Source organism: Falco biarmicus, chromosome 5 (assembly GCF_023638135.1).
Source record: "Falco biarmicus isolate bFalBia1 chromosome 5, bFalBia1.pri, whole genome shotgun sequence".
In the NCBI taxonomy this organism is placed as follows: Eukaryota; Metazoa; Chordata; class Aves; order Falconiformes; family Falconidae; genus Falco; species Falco biarmicus.
The window spans coordinates 56,487,779-56,512,041 of record NC_079292.1 but is presented as its reverse complement, the minus strand read 5'-3'; the positions used below and the strand labels follow the sequence as shown (position 1 = coordinate 56,512,041).

Below are 24,263 nucleotides of genomic sequence, written 5' to 3'. Positions count from 1 at the left end.
GCGCATTCCCAGAGAACAAGAATTCAGCTAGATTGCTAACATTAACATGTTTTTCTTGAGTCAATCAGCTCTGAATAAGGCCCACTGACATGTAAGCAAGCAGGCAGGACACAGATATGACCATTTCTACTAGCTAGGGGTCACCTTTTGTCTAGTCATGGGTCGACAGACACAAAGAGCCAAGATGGAGTAACAGGAAACTGTAGGGAATAAATCTGTATCCTAGATACTCTAATTCATGCAAAGCACATACACAACAGCTTGAATGAAGAAGTAGAGTTTCAGCCTATACTGAGGGGTGGCCTACTCCAAGTATCTCCTCTTGGGAACAGGAGATCAAGAGCATGACCAAAAGCCAAGCACGCAGCAACACTCAAGTTGTAACTTCAGTTCATTTTGTCATGAAGACAAGCCCTTAAGCATTTAGTTGCAATTTAAACCACAAGTTTATATATACAGTTTAATTAAAGCACTTCCACATTCCATTTAAGCAAAATAGATTTTATCAGAAAGTTACACAAACCCAAAAAGCTTTATTTTTCAAAACCATACTTTATTTTTAAAGGCTGAGAGAAGTATTCAGAACTATATTTCTCAAGCAAAAAGATTCACATTTCATTCTGCCGGGTCATTAGTATGAGAAAAAGCATTTGGGGATTTATTTTTTGCAACTGCTGTTCAGTTCCTATACCAATGCAGATTTATTTTAAAATGGTAACATCAGTTATGGCTTAAGATACAGAATTACAAAAGAGTAACACAAATGTTGACACTCAGATGGTGAACAGGTAACTATGGTAATTTTTCCACAGAAAGATAAGGTTTTAGCTGAGACAAACAGAAGCAACAACTGTCTTTAGTGGTAGACAAATCAACTGAACATCATAAGCACAGACACTGCTGTAAGAATACCCATGCTGTTAATCCACAAGTGTTAGAATAACGGTTCTGCTCCAGTTACCTTTTCCTCCGTATCACCAATCTCAAAAACATGGAAGTATGAAACCGACAACTGCTTTTTTTTTTTCTTTTTCTTTCTTTCTTTTTTTTTTTTTTAAAGAAAAGGATACAAGAAAAGATGGAAGACAAAGTATGTGGTGAAGAAAGAGTCATCACCGCTACAGAGACAGCAGGACTTTGGCCAAGAAATTTTAATCAGTTAAGCACATAAGGACTCAAAACAGACTATGAACCCAGAGCTGCAATTTTGTTGGGTATTCTCCCCTTCACTGATTTGTAACTCTGCATTTACGTGTTCTGGATGGCTTGCATTCAGTGGAACAGAGGTAGTGATGGGAACAAGATTCCTTCCCTAAAGTTTCCAAAAAGATGAAACCTGGTAAGCACGGCCCTAAGGAAGGGCGAGTGCAACCAGCGGAGGACCTGCCAACTGGGAAAGGACAAGAGCACAAGCACAGACAGTAAGCTGCTCTCCCATACCCAGACTGATAAATAAAATGTTACATAAAGGTGCTGGACAAGAACTGAGCAAGTAACAAAACCACTGTGGCCTCTGCAATATGTACTTCATGCCAGGTTGTGCAAAGGATAGGACTGTACCTTTGTACAGTTGTGGTGATCAAAATAACACATTATTTGCAGTACTGCCAGAAGTTCCAGTGTGTAACTAGCTAGCACGGTTATACTGGTAATTTTAATAGCTATACAAAATCAGTCACCCATTTAAAAAAACGAAAAAAAGGAGTTGTATTTGCAGACAATTCTTTTATCTAGTTAATTCTTCAGACTTGTCCCACCGTTGCTATTTGTGACTAGGCCCACTTTTCTGTCCTAAGGGAACTAAGACAGACTTCAACTGTTAAATTTCCTTCCTCTTTGCTCACTGAGAATAATAATAATAATTATATTTAAAAAAATACCCAAAACAACACAACAGCAGGTTTTTATCTTACACTCCTGAAATACTACAATTTCTTAGAGGAGCGTTCAAAGGAAACTGTCTAATACAATAAAAGGTTGCAACTATTAGACAAGGAGGGATGGTTGAAACTAGGCCATCTGACTGTAATTTGAGTGCTATAAATCAATCATTGAATAAAGCCAACGCTTGGGGCTAGAGAGCAGTTCTCTTAGCAACACCCCGTTTCTCTCAAGATCAGAGGTACAATGGTTTGTTTTATTGCAACACTGGTTAGCCAAATCCAATCCTTCCCATTCAGGTATGGTTTTTAAAGAACCAAGGATTTTATGGTTTACTGCCAAATTTGGCAGACAATTTACTGATGAGATTCATGACCTTGGGATTGTTCTGGTACTTGGACATATTTGCTGGGTTCTGGGCAACATCTTGGAATGCAACCATAACTTCTGGATCCTGCGGGACAAAAAGCAAAAAATTAGGACATTTATAAAACAAGTCTGCAAAAGTGAGTGGTTATGCGGTTCCAACACATACATCTAGTCTTGCTTTTAACATGACAAGTACATTAGTTTTGGGCAAAAGGTCTCTAAAGAGAACCCAATGATGTAATGCACGTTGTTAACACTGCATCAGAAACACCAGAGTCATTACTGAACTTGTTACAGCAATAGCTCAATGCGTGAGAAGGGGGTAGGATAAGAGTTATTTTTCCCAGAACAGGAGCCATCACAGAGCCCCACCTACTGGATTATTTCTATTCAGGCATTCTCAAATGCATTTTGAAGGAGACAGGAGCTCTATGTGTGTAGCACCCATGACAGGGTAATGCTCCTCTGAGCAACAGCTGCTACTCATCCCTTTCACCCCTCTTCCTTCCAGCTGCAGACACTTCTACCTGCTGGGCTGTGAGCAAATTTACGTGGCAATGTTTGGCTTTTAAAAATGCATCTAATTCTCAGTCATTCCCCACCTCCTCTGAGAAATCACACTTGGAAGAAAACCTTGTTATCTCTTCATCACACTACTGTGTTGCAGTTAATGTATATGTGAATGTATATATCAAAGGCAGTGTCAAAAAAGTAACATCATCATCTTCTCTATTTAGTATCAGAAGCATTAATACTTTTTTGTGTATTTCTAGTATACTTTTGGCCTGCATTGAACTAAAACTGATTTTACTCATTTCACATGTGTCTGTGTTGAACATTGCCCTTTAATTAATCTGTATAGCCCAATTTTACATCTCAGCTTGGAAAAAGGTTTTCATTAAAAACTTCTGCAAAGATTCAGGTTTTAATTCAGCTAAAATGCAAGTCGTTTATGATATCCAATACAAATCGTCTGCATCAGCTGTAGCTTCATCTGCTGTTCTTTCTAGCACATCGAAGTAGTTTCACAGGACAGTCTGCCCCAGACTTGCAGCCCATTGCTACCACAGATGTATTCTTTGGAAACCATCAAAAGCCAACTGGTGTCCTCAGACCTGTCTGTATCTAATATAGCATCAGACACAGACAAAAGCTGCTTAACAAGTCTGATTCAAAATTGCATCTGGTAGGTGTGCACTCCACTGAAATGACCCACACGGTTCAATCACGTTTTATACACGCTGGGAACCAAGAATAAAGTCTAATATTTTGTTAGAAGGATTTACAAGGGTTTTGTCTCCCTCATAAAAGGGAACCTGCAAAGTCTATTAAGAATAAGATGCTGAAGTTCAGAAAACAGACATTACGTATATTTTCTCCACTTTACAGGATTCCTATGCAAAGAAGAAAAGGAAGAATTTCACAATCTGAAACTTCTTGTATTTCTGATTTCAAAATAAGGCATTTGACTATAAAGATTGTGTCATGTTGTTAAATCATGTTTTCACCTGTATACAAATCTGGCAAAGCTGACGAAGCCTAGTTACTGGTTTGTGTCAAAGCACACCTAAATAAATGTTAAATATCTAATTTTATGCTACATGTTTTACGGTTCTATAAATTAACAGCAAGTAAATTATTCTGTACTTGTGCAACTCCCTGGAAGCCCACAACCTTAAACTGTTTATAAAAGCATTTAACACATGCAAGATTTCACACTGATGAGCAATATTACCAGAATAAAGTTTAAGACTGAGGATATCAACATTTCCACAGGGAAATATTTAGTACACAAGGTGGAACAGGAACCACCACGTAAGCAAAAGGAAGTAATTATGTAAGTATAGTGAAACATTTCATTTTCTAATGCTCTAGTCTCTAGTTGCAGAAGGATGAAAAAATACTTAAAGGAAAAATTATTCTTTTTTCCAACTTATAAATTTTGGTGGAAATCTGGGTCTAACATATGACTACATATCAAATAAGGAATATGTAGGTTCATCGTAGACATCACTCCTTTTGAAAAAAAACACCTTACAATTAACACATGACAGCTCTCCAAAACAAATGTCACGTTGTCTCCTGAGAAAGCAGTTACACATGCAAGAGAGGAAGTACTACAGAACCCCCCAGACAGACAAAACAGTAAAATAAGAGAAACACAACACACAAAAATTTCAGCCAATTCTTCTGGAAACTAAAAGGCTTAGGGGCAAATAAGCTAAAATAACATGTGTTAGAAACCACTGCAAAAGGCTACTGTTAAGAAGCCATAAAAAAGGAATACAACAGAGGTTTTGACAATTTGAGTCTTTTGTGCATAGAAGACTAGTATCAACCATAATTAAAAAAAAAAAAAAGGAAATATCCTGAAAACAGTAAATTTTCAGGTAAGGGAACCATAAATCTTCATTAAGAAAGTTTTTTATACTGGTTTACAGAGATCCTTATCCTTACTCCAATGATGAGCAATAACTTCTATAAACATGTCCATAGGCAGCCGTATCTGATTCTTTGGTTGCTTCTACAGAAGACAAGCTGAATTTGACAGCGTAACGAGTTTAATCTAGCTTGTGTTCAGGCACACACAGTTATAAGGTTTACTGAGATGTTAACAGACTAAGGCTTATTTCAACATTAGCTCCTGCAGAGTAGTCTCAAAGATGATGAGACAAGTTACCAAGTCTATAGATTGAAAAGGTCCTTACTCTCAGAATATTCCAGTTTCAGCCATAACTCCTCACTATGAAAAGCCTCTACATACTATCAGTTTAAATAATTATCTGAAATTTAGCAATTTGGGAGATACTTGCGTGATTCAGTTATCTACAGACTTTTTCATGACACCTCAGATAACCTGCATAATAGCTGCCAGCTACCATTATCCATCAATATATTCCACAGCTGCACTGAGCAGAGGCCAAGTAGTAGAAAGTACTGTCTTCTAAGACTAGAGCTTATACTGCCAATTCAGAGAGGACCAGAGTGTAGTCAGCTGGACATTTTGGGAAAAGGCAGCAGTGCAGACATATGTGAAACGCTGAGTAAGTCATATCCAGATGTAAAGTTTGTACAAAGAGGTCAGCAAGAGACTCAAGGCTTTGCTGACAGGTCCTACATGTTAAAGCCTGCCTGCATTATCAGAAAGCACCATCATCACACATTCTTGCAATAGAGTCCTACAATATGTTGGCACATATATAATCAGCACACAGTGCAGTCTTCTTAAAGGCATGTGGCAAGTGCTTAATATTTAACTGCACCTCAAAGCTGTTCTCAGCAACTCTAATTTGAAACTCCTGTATTACAGCATAAATTAGCCATGTAATAGAATACAACTACAAGTCATGAGGTTTTTTTGGAAGGTTTGCATGCAGGTCAATGTTGCTGACCATGACAAACTAAGTAACGGTCTGTTTCCAAACACCTGCAACCACTAAGGGAAGCCATGAACTTTAGCATGGAAAGTGATGTCTTTTTTGTGATTTCAGGGCATACCAAATAACGGTCCTTTGTGATACTTTTAATTTGATAGGGATCATAGCTGTCCAATGAGCTGAGAACAAGATGCAACTAGTTTAACCACAGCAATCCAGAAAAACTAACAAGACACTTTGATATTTGATCATGTTAGCACACAAATATAACCATATAGCTCAGGTTTTTCTAGCCCACCTGCACCTAAAACTAATGTCAGATATGTTTTATTTAATCTGCTGGAATACTTCTCTCATGTAAAAGTAGTTATGATATTGAGCAATTAATCAAGCCCAGTGGGGAAGTAAGCTTTCTGAATGTGAATTTAGAAAGTGCTAGATGCAGAAATATTTTGATACTACTCTGCCTGTGGCAAAACCCAAACACTTAATCCCCTAAGAGAAAGGCAATTCACATTTCAGTATTATTGTAATATATTGTATTTCAACAAACGCCATGATGTGTGTGCATTCAAAAGAGGAGCAACTGAATTATACCACGTGGACAATAACCATTCAGAGATGAAGAACTGTACATACCACATAGTTTTGCCTTTCATAGGTGAGTATGGGGCAGGGGTAGGGGCGTATTTAAGCTCCCATCAGTTTGAAAAACAGCTAGCACTGATTTCAGCCAGCCAGTTGCCACACACACACAATGAGATCATTTCACAACAGAAATAAGCAAGCATCCCACTGCTATCCAGAAGGTTCTTCCTTCCCTTAGCTCACAGGCACTGTTCTGCCCTTGTTCAGAACATTTAGGTTTGGTTTTAACAAATACTCACCTGCATGGCTGCAAGGACTTCTGGATCACTGAGAATCTCATTTATACCAGGCATACCTGCCATTCCTGGCATACCTCCAGGCATAGCCCCAGGAAATCCACCTGAAAACCCAAGACAAGAAGAACCCATGATGAAAAATATTTAATTCATCTATACAGGAGGCTCACTGAGAGACCAAGATGTACTTCCTTTGCCACACCTCTAATATCATATCTTTCATAACGCTGCAGCTGACCCACTGAATGGAAAGCAAGGCCTTCACCTTTTCTTTCTGTGAACACCTGCACCTTATCTCATCCATTTTTTTAACACAATTGACTAGGAGGCTTATAATGAGTGTTAGGCTCTAGCACCTTGTACGCAAATGCAGTTATTTTTCTGATCAACTTAAATCAGGTAGGTCTCAAGCCCAGAAACACAAAGAGTTTGAATGCCTGGGGTGAGCAATTCAGGGCAAACGCAGACCAGTAGTAGTACGTCCCACACACATTCTGTGTTTGTCAGGAACTTTAGGTTCGAAAAAATTGTACCACCAGGAAAAGCACCATAAAAAAAAAATCCCTGAAGTGAAGCCTGAGCTTTTGTTTTTCAATCCTTAATTAGCAGCTACCCCAGCTGCGCTGAACGGGGTAGATACGGTTTCTGTTTGGCTCCCCTGACAAACTGATCTAGCTGGAGAGCTCATGCAGCCTACCTCAACTACATCTCAATCTTCAAGAGCATTAGTACTTACTAACTCTTGTTTCTCACCAATTTAATGTACTCAAAAATAACATCAAAAGCCTGATTTTCACAGAACTGTTCAAGGACAGCTTCTTTATAAGGTAAACTGCACTAGCTCCTTTGAGAAACTATTCTGTTTAACAATAGCTTGCAACCAGATATCCCTAATATTCTATCCAAATTCTCAACTTGAAAATGATTGTTCTTAAGTAGAATGGGTCCAAGGCACCCTGGGTAATTTAGAAAATGTTTTAATACTAAGTTTTTAAGCACATATTATTAAGCAAATACTGCATCTTTGTTTTCTCAGACCTAAATCTTTTCATTTTGCTATCCATCATTATTAATTCTGTCTTCCCTCTAGTTGCTACCTAGGATCAATCCTCTTTAAGGAGAATCCATTCCTCTTTCCACTAGTGCTCAAGGAGTTATTTGTAAGCAAGTTTTAAACTTCATAAATATATTCCCCTCTGTCTTGAGACCAAATGCTACAAAAACAGTGGTTATAATGCTCCACATGGAAACAATAGTAACCCCTACGTCAAGTATTGGTGCTTAAAAATAAAATACCTGGGAAGCCACCTGGGAAACCACCAAACTGAGCTCCTCCTGCCTGTCGTCTTGCTTCTTCCTCCTGCAGATGAAAGCACATCATTCCACACAAAGCAATGGAACTGCAGCCTGTTTTCTACTGCTCAACTGGTTTTAGGAGAAAAAAACCCAAACAAACAGCTGACACTGTTTCAGGTAGGTAGGTTTATCACAATAAACAAATGTACAAAATCACTGGCAAGAAATAGCTGTATCTACAAAAACATACTACAGAGGATACAAGTTATGCAGAGTGTATTTTTACTGAATATGAACAGTATGATTTGTTTTAGCTCCTCAATTTACATTTTTAGAAATAACGCCCACCCCCAATATCTTAAAATATATCAGTAAAGCATGAAGAAAAAGCAAGCAAACTGTGTCAGGAAATGAGGAAGAGAAGCAAAGTATCATCCCGAATTTAAAACCTCCCACTTCAGGAGACATAAGTACTTTAAGTGAAAACTATTCTGTAACAGTCATACAATAAATGACGTATTAAATACAGCATTAGTAGATATTTCGGAGCCTGTTTTTGTCTTAAACAATAAAAGCAGATGCAGCACAATGCCCTCTTCCCCAGATTTCATTATTGGTCAAGTAACCAAGACAGAAACTGACTTTCTAAAACTTAATTATAAGACTTAAAATGAAAGTAATTCTTCTCTGCCATTCATTTTAACGAAAATGGCACTCTCCAAATTAAGAAATATTAAACCCTAAGTATTTACCCTTTGTGCTCTCTCATGCTCCTCCCGTGCCTTCTTCACTCTTTCCATTCTTTCCTTGATTTCCTTTTCTTCACGCTTCCGCTCATATTTTCGGCGATGTTCTGCAATCTTCTGGGCCTGTTCCAATAGAATACCAAGATTTCATATACATTCCTAACATTCACAACGTATTTCAATAAAAAAATACATGTAAGCGTAACAATCTGCTTTTACCAGTTCTTAAAAGTAAGATCTGACATCACATCCTAAAAGCCCCTTTGTTTTAGGAGCCATTTGCTACTTCCTCTCTATGGCAATCAGTTATTCATGTCTACTCAGCCCTAACTGGATTCATCAGCACACACACTCTAGTATACTCCTTTTGCTGTAGAGCTCTGGGACTTGCACCATAGTGAGAACTTAAAACACTTTGTTATTCCACATCCCTTCGTGCTTTTATGCTGAAATATTAATTTCTGCACAGCTAAACCTGGCAACTGCCTGGAAAATGGAATTTTCACTGGCACAGCAACAGGAAATACACTTCCCCCTGCACACACACTTATTTTGGCTAGTGTTATTGCTGTACCAGGTGCCTTTGCAACACATACAGCTAGATGTAAACAGACCGAAGAATTCGTGAACCAAACCAAGAAAGGGCTGTTGGAGAGGAAGTTTGCTTCCTATTATTAGCTTTTTCTCAAGTCTATCGCATCTACAGCCCCTGCAGAAGAGAGTAATTACCAACAAACTCCCCAAGGCTCCTCACTGTGGGCTCATTGTAACAACAGAGCACTAACTGTAGCACTGCTTTCCTGAAACCAGAATGTCCTCCTATGCCACTGCAAAAAATGGTTCATAGTTCCACAAATTGTGTATGATGATTACCCTGTAACAAAAAATATAGCAAAATCAAGGTTCAAGAACAGGGATGCTAACCATTACTACAGTGGATGTTCTCCTACTCTTTCACAATACTCCATGAACGAAGAAGTAAAGTACTGAAGTTTCGATAAAACTTATTTTAGCTAGGAGACAATTCCATACCACATCGTTCTTAAAGTACATCTGCCAGAGAAAACACACTGCAGCAGAGAACTGACTGATGTTGAACACAGTATGCGTTATCAGAACCTGATGTCATGGCCATTCAATAGTTCATCAAAAGAAAGGTGTTTTTGGTTTTGCCTTTTTTTTTTTTTTTTTAAATGAAACATTAAGTTTCCGAAGTTTTGATTTTCATTGTTTCTAAGTATTTCTTAAAATCAACTAAGCATTTTTACAATTTGACACAGTCTTTCAGCTGAAAGTGCTACAAACTAAAGAGTGTGAGGAAATCTGGAAGTGAGTAAATTAGAAGGATTCATCTTCACTTATTAAAGATAAAAACTCACCCATGTATTTTTCCTAGAGCTACATACACAAATTCTAACACAGTTGGCAACTACTCTTCAGTGTATCACAGATACTCGGCTGCTTCTGTGCATCAGCAGGTTAACTGGGAAATACAAGGCTCCCTCAGCCAATCACTAAGTATACCTCTTATAAAATAGGTTCAGACCTGAGACTTAATTCCATTTACCACAGGTCAATAGTCTTCAACACAGAAGACTAGTAAACTGTAAGACTGTGTCCATTGTTGTTTTGCTGGAGACAGCATCTTCTACAAAGACATGGTAGGAAAACTGAAAGCTGAACTTACTAAACAAAGGAATGTATATGCATGTGCGAAGTTGAGCTTGGCTGGCTGCCAGATGCTCACAAAGCCACTCTCTCACTCCCCCTCCTCAACAGGACAGGGCAAGAAAATAAGATAGAGAAGTTCCTGGCTTGAGATAAAGGCAGAGAGATCGCTCATCCACTACCATCATAGGCAAAAGACTCAACATGGGGAAGATTAATTTATTTATTGCCAATTAAAAACAGAGTAGGATGAAGACACACTAAGACAAAACTAAAGCCACCTTCCTGCTACTCCTCTTCTTCCCAAAGCTCAACTTCACTCCTTTGTTCCCCACCCTTCCACCTCCTCCCCCGCCCCTGAATGACACAGGGGGCTGTGGGCTGTGGTCAGCTCATACCACCGCACCTCTGCCACTCCTTCCTCCTCACACTTTTTTCCTGCTCCAGCACGGGGTCCCCACACAGGATAGTGTCTTTCACAAACTGCTCAAGTGTGGGTCCTTCCCACAGGCTGCAGTTCTTTAAGAACTAATCCAGCATGGGTCCTCCCCGCAGGGTACGGTCCTTAAACAAGACTGTTCCAGCATGGGTCCCCCACGGGCTGCAGCTGCTACCAGGAACCTGTTCCAGCATAGACTCTCCGTGGCCTGCAGCTTCCTTCAGGGCACATCCACTTGCTCTGACATGGGGTCCTCCATGGTCTGCAGGGTGGATATCTGCTCCACTGCAGACCCCCATGGGCTCAAGGGGAACAACCTCCTTAACCATGGTCTCTTCCATGGGCTGCAGAGGAATCTCTGCTCCCATGCCCGGCACACCCCCTTCCCCTTTTCAGTGATCCTGGTGCCTGCAGGTTTACCTCTCTCTTTTTTTTTTTTTTTTTATTGTCTTTACTCACCTTTCTCTCACAGCTGTTGTGCTGCCTTTGTTAATTCTTTCCTTAAGTATCTTATCACAGAAGCACCACCAGCATCACCAACTGGCTCAGCTTTGGCCAGCAGCGGGTCTGTTTTGGAGCCAGCTGGAACCAGCTCCATCTGCCACAGGGGCAGCCACGTGTCTCTTCTTACAAGAGGCCAGCTCTGCAGTCTCTAGCTCCCCCCAGCCTTGCCATGTAAACCAAATACAATGCAACAGCTGCAATCTGTGGTCTGTCAACCACTTTAATGGAACACACAAACAGATAAAAAAGAAAGCCTGCTATCAACAGTCTTATATTTGTTACACAGAAATCCTTTCTTAGATGAATGCTGGGGTCAATCACTTGAGAAAAGCTGAAAACCTGTCTCACTGAGGTTACTCTGCCCTCATGGGGTAGACTAATGAAAGTACAAATCACAGCAAAGAATGCTCCCTTTGTAAAATGTGGTTAGGATAAAATTTTAATTAAAAAACATCTTGAAAAATTCATTATCAGTGTTCTCTTCTCTTCTGAATGTTTTTAGTCTAGATTCTAAAATGCCTGGCAAACTTCGACCGCTTCAGATTCTTCTGTTAAGATTTTTAGAAGGAACATACTATTTCATAGTTTGGTTGCATGCCCAGCCCCAGAGACTCAGTTTCTCTACACAGAGCCATAAACAGCCGTGACTGAAGACAGAAGTATTTATAAACTCAGTCTGAAGTGTCAGATGACACACAAACATTCCCACAAGACAATGTATATCGGGAGAATTTGAAGGCAGCAGTGTCACTCAAAGAAACAGAGGAAGGACCTCCATTATGCCTCCCCACTTACTCTTGGTTGCACCTCCTTCAGCATGGCGCTAGCCTCTTCATCATAATCCAGTTTACAAGCTAATGCAAGATCACGAGCGGCCTCCTCCCAGTGACCTAGAAGTCTGAATTCCAAAAACATGAACATTCAGAAGAAAAAAGAAAATAGAATGCCTATAAAAAGCAAACTCAAACTTCTCCAACATATTTACAACCATGCAGCATTCAGTATTTTTACGTGCAGCTATATGGACTTACAGAAGTTTAATAATCATGGTGTTTTCTGTAACCTGCATACTATAATGCCATTAGAGGATACTAGCTTGGTTTATATCCTTACAATAACTTTTGATTGCAGTAACAATGCCCGCCCCCCTCCCCCCCATCAGACAGTATCATTGTTTGCTATAAACAAGAAGGGTGTAACAGGGAGAAGGTACCCCACCTAAACACATGAAGCACATCAGTAAGGCACACGTTCAGTGCAAAACTACACATTCAGTGTTCTGTACAAGTCTATACCACCACTACCTCAATCGTAAGTGGACCCTCTTTACTCAGCACTCAAATGTCCTAGCTAACTGGATGCAGCATGTCTTAGTTGAAGAGGTCATACAAGTTACTGTGCACACTTAACTATTAATTTTATACAAACTCTTGATAGTAAAAGTTGAATCAAATGGTAGGATTCTTAAATGGTCAAAGCACTTCTGCTTAGACAGAGGTAATAAAACAAAATATGCTCCAGTATTCTCACTCTTAAGACTCCATGGCATTTATTTGAACTGCAGACATTAACAAACTACTCTCTGAACGCTGTTTAAAAAGAAAAAAAAAAAAAAAAAAAAAAGGGGCTAAGTTCTATTTGCAAAACCTACCACTTTTATACAGACCATAAGGAAGGTCACACTTTTTCTGTCAGATTTATTGTAATTTAGAAGAATGTTTAACTACAGCTGGGGGGGGATGCACACTGGCTTAATGCCTTTTTAAATAACTGCACTCTTTGCTTAATCAAATATCAAAGGTATTTGATACCTTCAAGGTATCAAAGGGAAATTTGTTCCCTTAATTTACTATGCAAGAGAGCCCTAGTATCTAATGGAATAAGGGCAGCAAAGAAATGTTTAAGAATTATAGGTTAGTAAATAAAAACTGAACTAAAGGAAAACAAAAGACCTCTGCACAAATAAACCACACAGTCCTAGAACTCATGATCTTTCACAAATGATTAGAAAATGCTATTCAGAACAGCAGTAAGCCATTAGAAGTTAGTTTTTTAAAAAAAAAAAAAAAAAAAGAGGGAAAAAGTGTTCCAGAAGGACTACTCATAAATTGCTATAAGTCACCAACACCCTTTCTTTCCTGTAAGCCATAGTTTCTTGGCTCACTGCTACTGTTCCAGGTACAAGATAGACAGTTCAGAGACACAGACAAGGAGAGAATGCATAAAAAAACCTGTTTCCCCCCCAGATAAGTAAAGAGATTATCAAGTACAGGTGCAGTTCATTACCTATGTGCTTTCCCCCTCCATTTGTAGGTCTGTGCCGAGTCAGGATTAATCTTGATGGCTCTGTCACAATCTCTAATGGCAGCATTTGGCTTCTGTAGTTTCACAAAAACACTGTGGGAACAAGAACATTTATTGTACATATTGAAATACCAAGTTACTAACTTAAGCTGGAAATAATTTTGGATGACTAAGAGGCAAGCTAGTGAGATAATGCATTTGAAGAGCAGAGTTCAAAAAGATCTTGCAGTGATAATGAAGTCACTGAAATGTAGTTGTCCCCCTCCTCCATGCTTTTGCAGGTGAATCATTAGAAAGAAGCAAAAGCATTCATTGTTCAGACTCAAGCTTTGCCAGCAAGAATAACTTTAGTATCCTTTAGGAAAGGATATATAAATGCAAAGACAGCTCAATTCCAGTGTGTTTGGAGTCTACAACCAATGGCAACTAGCAATTTGAACAAAACAAAAGTAATATTATGCATGCCGTATTACATAGTCTTTAAAACAGTAAGACAAAAAAAGCATGAGTTATCATACAGGCTACAAGGATCAACAGCTAGAAACATCAGGAACTACAAAAGGAGATAGGAGATGAGCCACCAAAATTAAGAGGCAAAACAAAACACAAACACAGCAAGTAGCCCCAATTCTTTGTCAGTTTAGTGAAGTAACTGCTACACTACCCGAGCATATCACATTAACTAGTAGTGCAGTACTTCAGGAGGTTCAGGCATCTCAAATTAAAAGTCTCCGAAGGAAACACTAAAAGAAACATTCATGCATTGGCAAAAGTATTTGATATTCAAGAAATTCCAAGTCAGAATTTCTGCCCTTTTACATCCTGAAACAATTGAAACAATTTACAACTTGAAAATAATTCATCAGTGATTAGAATGCCTGTAACTTCATCATTAAGGCTTGTTATAAGGCGAGCAGGAAGTTACACATTCTCTTCTAGAAACAGGTGAGCAGTGTCAGGAAACTGTCTCAAACCTACATCTCACCAATGAGACACTCCAATGCCGCTGGTTGCACAAAACCCCCAGCCTCCAAACCCACCAGAATCAAAACCCAAGCCCACCAGAGAGGTGGATTACTCAGCATTTAATCAGCACTGCTGTTACACGGCAAGTTTTACAATATCCTAATACACTGTTTGCTTATTTCTACAATAGACCAAATTGAGGCAACTTTTAAACTTCTCCTAACACTTTTTATTTATTATTGTTAATCCCAGTTCTGAGAAAATATGGCACTGTAAGACATTAAAAAACCCCAAACTACTACTGAGCTGGCAACAGGGTATTAAGGTACACAAGTGGTGTTACATGCAAAAACCTTGATATGAAAAGGAAAAAGCAGCAAGACATGTACCAGTTAAGAGGTACTAGAACGGAACAGTTAAAGGACACTAATTAATCCCATTGAAAGTCATCATATGTTGAACATTTCTTTGAATTATACCTTGCTATGGAAAAGATCCACTAAACTATCAAATCATCCATGGTTATTGGGGGTTTTGTGTAAAAGGAGAAAAAAACCCACACTTGTGGGAACTGCTTCTGCAACCCGTACTTACCCAGCCTTCCTCAAGAATTAGGAACGTAAGTTTGTGTGTTACGAAGTCAGGGCTACCACATACTGAATCTGACTGTATTCCCAATGCATTATCTGCAGTCTGGTAGATGTAATTAGCAGTAAGGTGTGTACTGAATGAGTTGAGAATTAGGTGTGCCCTGTTCAAACGCAGGACTGTTTAATGGAAACAAGTCTACTTCACAGTGACGGATTTAATTTAGCAGGTACAACAGGGAGAGAATTCACATGATCCACAATTAACTTTGCATTTAAAGAGGACATGATTTCAATCATCTTAATCTCAGAATAAACCAGACTTTACAGGTGTGTGTATCCAGCATTACTCTAAACCAACACACCAAACGCCGTATCACCACAATGCATTTTGGAACATCATTCTGTTACTTTACTAACAGGATTCTTTATATGGTTGCTTCAGCAAACCTGGTTAATCACATAAATGAGAAAAATGCATGAAGTGTACTTTTCTCTTTTCCTGATGCTGTTTAAGTTTACACAGATCCTCAAGTTGCCATTACATTTAGGTTCCTTAAGCAAAATAACAGAACAGGCAGAAACATAAATCACTATTTTATAGTGACTAACCTTGCCCTCTTGGCGTACAAGATGGCCAAACAAGGATTCAGCTTGATAGCATCTGTGAACAAGTCAACAGCTTTCTGAAGTTCACCTGAAGATGAGTACCAGTAAGGTTTCAATTATTATGCAATGAAAATACACCCGAATTACCAAAACTGCCTTACAAGGTGTTACCTCCCTAGGCACTTTTTAAGTGGACCATGGTCAACAAAGGAAAATAAATTTCTCCTTCTTGCTATGTTACTGAAGTACAAACTCCAACATTAATGCTTGAGAGAAAAGACTTTTCCCAGTGAAGTTTGTACATTTAACTTTGTATGCAATCAAACAGCAAGTCACCTCTTTATTACACAGCTTTTCACTGCATTAAGACAAACCACTAGAGACACCAATAGCAATATGCAGGGAAGTACTATAACTATCACTTTGTAATTAAGATGCTACAGTACCTCATTCACCTCATCCCTGCCCAAAATTATAGCTACATTGGGAAGACAGTACTTAGAGAAGCTTTCATGTTCTAGATAGTTTTGGGTAACCAACAGGAAGCACATTTTCTCTTCCTTGAAAGCATTCAAAACGGTCCAAGAGAATTTCTTCTTTTTTCTTTTAAAAGGAGAATCAACCTTATGTCCTTGAATAACGTACTAAAATCCAATTCATCACCTTCACTTAGAGCATTTATTGCTTCAGTCTTCTTCTCGTTAGCTTGATCCATCATCTCTTCAGTTACCTGAGGGAAAAAAAAAAAAAAAAAGAAAACCACACAAAATCCAGAAGTTGTAGAGTCCAGGCCAGAACTACCATGCCATGATAGGATCAAAGGAGGGAGCTCCAGTTTTCTAATTCCAGAACCTTGTTTTTAATTCGCATTGACATCATAGTTCAAAAAACAAAACAAAACTTCACGTTCAGCTTTGGAGACATTGGCCACCATTATTTTTAGCCAGAAAATGCTCTGACGATAAGCTAAATAATGGCAGATTTCCATGTATCTAATCTTCATGGGTATTTTGATAAACTATTTTGGTGTTTTCTGAACTTTTTGATGGAATCTAACCTTGAGTAAGGACAGACTGGTTTTAAGCCAGTAAGTCTTCCATTTAGGAGAAAAAGAACCAAAGCAACAGCTGGCTACCTAGCTATACAGTATTCATCCCTCCTCAGCTGCTGTCCTTGACTAAACTTTAAACCTCCCCCCTATGTTTCCTGCTGCCATAGACGCTGAAAATACCGTGCTTACCTCCACGTTTTCATCTCCCATTTCTTGAGGGTCATCATTGTCTGGTTCAATCACTCCCTCATTGTCAATTTCTGGGGGAAAAACAAAAAGCAAGATTAAGCTCCATCCACAAACAGAATTTCCGGTATCATGTTCAAATTGGTGAAGCGTGATAAAGTAATGTATTTTCCCCACCTAAGTCACTCTCTTCACTTTCTGGTTCAGGTGATTTAACTGGCTCCTCTGGCTGTTCTTCTGCTTTGCCCTGAAAGAGAAATGTATTTGAAAGCATACATTATTTCTGACTGACATTCTGTTCCCACTCTAATAAATAACAATGCACCAGAAAATCCAAAATTCACCTTCAAAGCATCAGGTCCCTCTAATGGCTAAACTGTTTTATTTTTAAGACACAAAACTCCTTCCTTCCTCCTCTCAGATTAAGTCTGTCATACATACAAATAATTCAGAGCCCAAATTTTGACTCATGTACTACCATTATTGGTACAGCCTTGCCTTCAAAATCAAATAATCCAGATAAACCATAAATATTAATACTGAACATGAGGCAGCAGTGTGCCCAGGTGGCCAAGATGACCAACAGCATCCTGGCTCGCATCCAAAGTAGTGTGGCCAGCAGGACAAGGGAAGTGATTGTCCCCCTATACTTGGCACTGGTGAGGCCACACCTTGAATCCCATGTTCAGTTTTGGGCCCCTCACTTCAAGAGGGACGTAGAGGTGCTGAAGCATGTTTAGAGAAGGGCAACAAAGCTGGTGAAGGGTCTGGAGAACAAGTAGTGGCTGAGGGAACGAACTGGAGTTTAGTCTGGAGAAGAGGAGACTCAAGAGGGATCTTACTGCTCTCTACAACTACCTGAAAGGAGGCTGTAAGCAGGTGGGGATAAATTTCTTCTCCCAGACAACTAGCACCAGGACAACAGGAAACAGCCTCAAGTTATGCCAGGGGAGGTTTAGATTGCGTATTAGGAAAAACTTCTTCGCTGAAAGGGTGGTCAAGCATTAGAACAGGCTGACCAGGGAGACAGTGGAATCACCATCCCTGTAAGTATTAAAAAAAAAAAAAAAAAGCATAGATGCAGTACCTAGGGACATGATTTGGTGGTGGACTCGGCAGTCCTGGGTTAACAGCTAGACTTGATGATCTCAAAGGTCTTTTCCAACCTAAATGATTCTAAGATTCTATGATAACAACCAATTAAGAACCAGTTTTGCAATGAATACTAACCAACCTTTCCAATCTTCCTGCCTTCCCTCACACAGCCCCTGGATCAAAAATTCTCTCAATCTAATACTGTTAGGCTAAGATCTTTAGCAGGGAACAGTAAGCTGGTGACAATGATTAAAATACTGTTTCTATTTGCCAAGGTCATAAATCTTTGCCACTTGTGCGTACTTAGAATGTTTTTTCAAATGTTTTCCTATCAACTTCTAAGTGCATTGCTAATTTCCTCTGGATCCCACAACTTAGCAGCACATCCTGCTTTATCACAGACATAAGGAGCTTGTTTTCATAGTCAGTGTCTCAGACTATACTCACTACATACACACAATCCCTCCATACAATTCTAATTAACAAACTAACAGCATCCACTGTCTTGTTAAATGCCAAAAAAAAAAAAAAAAAAAAAAAAAAAAAAAAAGAAGATTCTACTTTTTCCCAAAAGAATTTCAAGCTTGGGAAAATCCTGCTATTAATATCTATAAGCCAAATTTATTACCTCCCTTAAAACAAATCAACAAAAAAAACCCACAACTCTTCCACAATACTTCCTTAAATAGTTGATAGTTCGACTGTTCACTTTGTTACCCATTGTGCTCACTAATATTTCTTCTCATACAAATATTATAATTTTACCCACTAATAACTACAGAAGAGGTATATAAACAGACAACAAGAACATTAAAAAAAATAATCAAGACTTGGTTTGGCATTTGCATTGCACAGAACATCAGGCATTCAGGATTAGGGAAATGGAGCATAATAACACTTGCAATAAACTAGGAAGCCATCTGTAACAAGACATGTACAATGTGCAGGCTTCAGACCGAACTACCATACTCACTCACCCTACTGTATTCACCCACCCTATTGGAGTGAAAATTGACAGCAGTTTTCCTTCTTCTCAGTAATTTTTGCAGAGTCCAAATGTTATTTTTCAATGATAAATTCTTCATATCTTACCTTACTTGTCTCCTCTGTGGAGGCAGTGGCTGGAGCAGGTGGTATTGTGCCTCCCATACTTTTTAGCAAAAGAGAGAAAAAAAAACAAAACACCAGAACAGTAAGATTATCAAAATACTGACATATATTACATAGATTCAAATCCTGCTGATAATCTCAGGTTTTTGTTGTGACACAAAACATGATGATCCAATTCACTGTAAAATCAGCAAATAAAAAGCACACATCCACCACATTTTTCTCAGTGTAATATAATGCACATTGTGTCTGTTGGCTTCCTTCACCTACAACTCCAGTGCCCTGTACTCATGCACATGACATATCACCCATCCACCCACCCTTTCTCACAAGGAGAAGCTACCTCCCTGGCTCAAATGGGTTTTCTCCTTACCATGTAACTTAAAACATAAGTCAAAACAAAATATTATAGATATTACTAAAACTAGAATTATTTTTGGAACAGAAGTAAAACAAGTTAAGAGAACTATAGTGGCCTAAAATGCTTATGCAATTAAAAAACTGATGCACTGAAAAAAAATTCATTTCTTTTATATATTGCAATATTCACGCTTTTCCTTAGCTACATATAAGGAGCTTTCTCTGTATAGACAGCATTCTTTCAATATAGAATAAACTTCTATATTATATCGACTTTGGTTAGCAGCCAGAAATAAGCATAGGCTGAATTCTCCAGCTGTTTCATGTAACATCTAATCATCCCTAAAGGCAGGCTGCCACAAGGACGACCGTTCCCATACATCCTCTGCCCCGCATTCCCATGTACTGATAGTTTTCAATTGCTCTGGCCATACACACCTCACAGGGAAAAACCCATTTCTATCAAGTCAGCAGCCTTGACTAACTCCTTGGGGCCCCACACAACTGGTCAGGTGTGATGCAGGGGAGAGGAAAAGGAAGTGGGCAGGACTCTCTGCAGATATTACTTTCAGAAATTAGTGCAACTTAAAACTATACCCTAAGGATGAGATCCTACAGCTTAAGTCAAGCTGCTGCAGTTCCATTCTCCCCTCGTTCCTTCCTCCCGTCGCCAGCACCATCTCACAGTCAGGCTCTAAACTGGCTAAAAAAAAAGCTGGATGCGGCAAGACAGGACAAGGGTGAATTGGGGGAGAAAGAGTAGAAGAGGGAAGAGCAAGTGGCAGGATTGACAGGTCCTGGAACAAAGCCCTGCAGCAAAAGGCAAGGAAACAGCACTACACTACCTCTAGCTTACAGGGATAAACTGCCACAAAAACATACCACAAGTTACAAAAACCTGCATCTTCTGAAGCCATTTCAAAAATCTACATGTGTCCTTGGAATGTTGACATTACTACTTAATCTAAGCTGTACTGCAAGGACTAAACAACTGCAGTCTGATAAATTGTTACAGAGCTAGACAAAACACGCAGTACATGTAGTAACTGATCCTCCTAAATTTTTACCCTCCTAGGCTGACAACAGGGCACATAATTCTCTACCAGTCTGTAAACATCAGATAATTTTCTCTAGGACTATAGGGACTGTCTAGGAAAGCCTTGGAACTTTTCTTCTGCACAAAGGCAACTACAAATTCTGAAGCATTTTAGCAGTGCTAATAGCTCATATCCAGGGTAACACAATGATCACAAGTAATGCTTGTTGAAAACGTTGGGGTTTTTCTTTCTTTAACAGTAAGATTCTTTCAAAGCCTGACTTACTGAAAAGAGACCAACAACCCTCTAACTCAAAAAAAGTCAGCAACATTCCCAGCTTCCAATCATGTACTTAAAAACAGCTCAAGCAAGGAGAAAAAAGAAAAAAAAATATCATAGGAATCAAATACCTTGAATTATCTCAAGGCTGAAACAACTAAAATCTCCTCTGCCCTCCTCACATCCTCCCCAAAACTATCCAAACTTAGAACAGTCTATGAGATATGTTTAACTAATATATATGCACATTTTATAATATGCTATTTCATGAACTGCCAAGGCTAAACAGTTTCAACCCTAGCTCTTGAAAATATTTTTACTATCCAGCTATCCTCTGTTAAAACTGGAGTTACAATCCCAGAACAATTAAAAAGCAAGTTATTCTAAAATCCCTTAAACCAGTATTTGATTACAACAACTAAAAGCACAGCAAGGATATATGCAAAGTTTCCAATATATTTAACCTGAATGGCATACAGATACATGAGACACTCTTGTAGGAAAAGGCAGGCACTGAGCAGTATAAACAGTGCACATGCACACACAAAAAGACTTTCAAATAAAGCTTTGTGCTAGAACAGAGCCGTGCAACTCCAGGAACAACTCTTGGGAGCTGTCAGGACTCTATTGCAACAATGACTCCATACTTCCATTCATCAGAGTGATGAGAAGTGCTGCTTTTATTACTTGTTGGTATAACTGCAATTGTTATTCTGCATCCACTTTCATACTGACAGCAAAATTATCTTTAGAAACCGATTACCATGAATTCAAAAGGGTCAAGATCTATCTGAACAAAACAACAGAAGGCAAAAAGCCCTATTCATCAATTAGGGATTCTCTGCTTAATTTTAAGGACTGCTATTGTTTCTTTGTTCATCTGAAAAACGTTCCCTTTAATGACTTATTTTGTAACAATTCAAAATATTTATATTTTTCTGCAATTATGAAAAACCAGGCATGACTAAATGGAATGTCAAAACACTTTCCAAACATAATGTACTTTTCCAAACTAGTGTATGCTTTCTATACAGACACTATCTATATAAAAACTAAATACAACAGCTAGATAAAATAAAGGTTAGAACATAACAAGTGCACGAAAATAGCTAAGACAAGGTTTCTGATGCAATATTAACAGCAAGTCAGAAATAAAGCATCCCATTCTGGCTTTATGAGCAGTCAGCATCATTTGAGTTAGAATCATTAGCATTAAGAAAAATAAAATCATCAGAAATTTAACTGAAAAGTTTAATGACAGATTTCAGTATCATTAGCCATTATTCTGTATTCACTCACAACATTACCTTGGTGGCTAAACTTGTGTCTTTCAGATTAATACAAGTAAGGCTGACAGAGATATAGGACTCAGTGAGTTTATTTCCACCTGAATCCAGGCCATGCTAAGTTTCAAGTAGTTTCCGAAGAATGAGAAGGCCCTATAAATGCACTTAGTAGTCCTACTGCAAACAGCACTCTTATGGAAGGGCAGAGGGGAACCCACCAGACTTCCAGACAGCTTGACATGAAAAATCATTTGGCTACCACCCCAAATATCCAAGTGTATAACGTACCCAAATATTTGCCTCAAATATGTGAGGAAAACCAGAAAACTTGAGTACTATAGAAGGTTCTACTTTGAAGTATTTTTTAACTTCTGAGATAAAGATATCCAGTGAAGGTTTTACATGGAAAAAACACTCAGCAGTTCAAAACCTACTCTATAATACAAGCATCCTTCTATTAACCAAATACAAACTCTAAAACTTACAATCTGGAAATCAGAGCCCTCCCCATTAACATGGAAAAAGTTAGCAATCAGATTATCACCTTCCATTCCCTAATGCTTTCTTTGGCCAAAAGAAGTCAGTGTTCTTCCTCTCCCTCCCAATACTCTGTTCACACCTCCAGAATTATGCAACACAAGAATGGCAGTTACCTAGGGTGAGGCACATAAGTCTTTCACACAAGCGAAAGGAACTAAAGACTTGCAGTAGAGTAAAATAGACATGCATCTCCTTCCTAGGCAGGAGGAGTTATGCACAGCTACTACTTGTCCTGCACAACAAAGCAAAGTTAAATAGCTGTGGTTTACAACCATGCTAATATTCAGATGCATAAAAAGTCTAAACATCACTGCAAAAAAAGCCAAACTAAGTTCAGTGTAGCCATTTCCATTATATGACATACTGTGAAATGCCTTACTTTTATGTGTCTATATATATGGACACAAAGCCCCACTAGTTTTTCAACCGATTATGAGTACTATACAACCAAAAGTACAGTTTAAATACTTTTAGATTGAAGTTTAAAGCAAATTTTCTAAAACAAATCCCAGTTTGTCACTAGATAAAAATCTTTTAACTTCCCCTTTCATAAAAGTTGTATCTACAAGGACTTTCTTCATTTCTCAGCGCTCTTTAGAGTAGCGAGGGTTGTAGCTATGGAAGCTGAGCAGGGGTACCCTAGCTGAATACAGGGGTTCTGTGGGTTCGCTGCCAGCAAAGGACCTCAGCCCTTCCAACCGGCTGCTTCTGGGTGCTCAGGATAGAGCCCAAGGGTGTTTTCATATTGAGTAGCATCTGCTACGACAGGCCGCAAGTGCACAGAAAGCTATGTGCAGCGTGAATAGCAGATGCTTGAGGTGCCCCGCAGGGGAGCGACATTTCAACTACTCGATACGTGAAACTTCCAAGAGGCAAAACACATTTTGGCCAGGAACCGTCCCGCCTGTTCAACTGTCACGTATTTCATGCTTTTGGGTACCAGGATATAACTCACCTCCCCACAAACTCGGCTCCCTTTATGACAGGCTAGCCAACTCTGCTGCATAATGCGAGAATTAGCTCGGTAAATACTACTGTGGGGCTTTCCAGCCTGGAAAGCTGAGCCTCTGAGACGGCCGAGGGCAAGCTTTTGCAACGGGAACAGCCAGAGTTTAAAAACAAACCAACCAACCAAACAACACTCCCCCCCGCCCCAAGTCTTTTTTAACGCCGGAGCCGTAACCCCGGGGCGGCCTCCGGCGGGAAAGGAAGGAGGGAGGGGAGGAGGGAGGGGAGGCCGCAGCGCGCGGAACCGGCCCCAGGCCGGGACCCGCCGGGCAGCACCGGGCGGGACGCGCAGCGGGCGCCCCCGGCCCCCTTCCCGGCCACGCGGCGGGGCCGTGCGCCGGCACGAGCCTGCCACCCCCCTCCCCCGCCGGCAAGGCCCGCCCCCTCCCCCCTACCGCGTCCCGCGCCAGACAACCCCTCCCCCCCCCCCCCCCCACCTCCTCTCACGGCCACCTCAGCGGCGGCGCGGCCCGTGACCCACCTCTCCACCCACTCGCGGAGGAAGGCCAGCTCCTCGGTGTGCAGCAGGCCCGGGTTCTGCTTGCAGAGCCTGACGAAGGCCCGCAGCTCGCTCAGCTTGCGCGAGTCCATAGCGCAACGGCGGGGAAGCGGCGGCGCTCAACCTCGCTCGCTCCCCTGCCCTACCGCCGCGCGGCGCCGACGAAGCTTCCAGCCCGTCCC

General features: G+C 39.8%; 1 protein-coding gene across 1 annotated transcript; it reads right to left on the bottom strand.

Moving 5' to 3' along the window:
• Nucleotides 1-532: 532 nt before the first annotated feature.
• Nucleotides 533-24,263, bottom strand: ST13 (ST13 Hsp70 interacting protein). The gene is made up of 12 exons (XM_056341306.1): nt 24,064-24,263; nt 19,055-19,112; nt 17,045-17,114; nt 16,871-16,941; nt 16,294-16,360; nt 15,634-15,718; nt 13,451-13,561; nt 11,960-12,062; nt 8,560-8,676; nt 7,808-7,871; nt 6,515-6,615; nt 533-2,335 (listed from the first exon to the last, which is right to left on the bottom strand). Exons 1-12 carry the CDS (start codon nt 24,171-24,173, stop codon nt 2,207-2,209), a joined length of 1,086 nt encoding a protein of 361 aa, XP_056197281.1. The 5' UTR covers nt 24,174-24,263; the 3' UTR covers nt 533-2,206.

Excerpts from the sequence above, each read along its gene's own strand:
- ST13 (XM_056341306.1), bottom strand. The coding sequence starts at position 24,173 with ATGGACTCGCGCAAGCTGAGCGAGCTGCGGGCCTTCGTCAGGCTCTGC. Across the intron at positions 13,562-15,633 it reads TTGTACGCCAAGAGGGCAAG|TGTTTTTGTGAAACTACAGA; the intron begins GTTAGTCACTAT and ends TTGTTCCCACAG. Across the intron at positions 7,872-8,559 it reads AGCATGAGAGAGCACAAAGG|GAGGAAGAAGCAAGACGACA; the intron begins GTAAATACTTAG and ends TTTCATCTGCAG.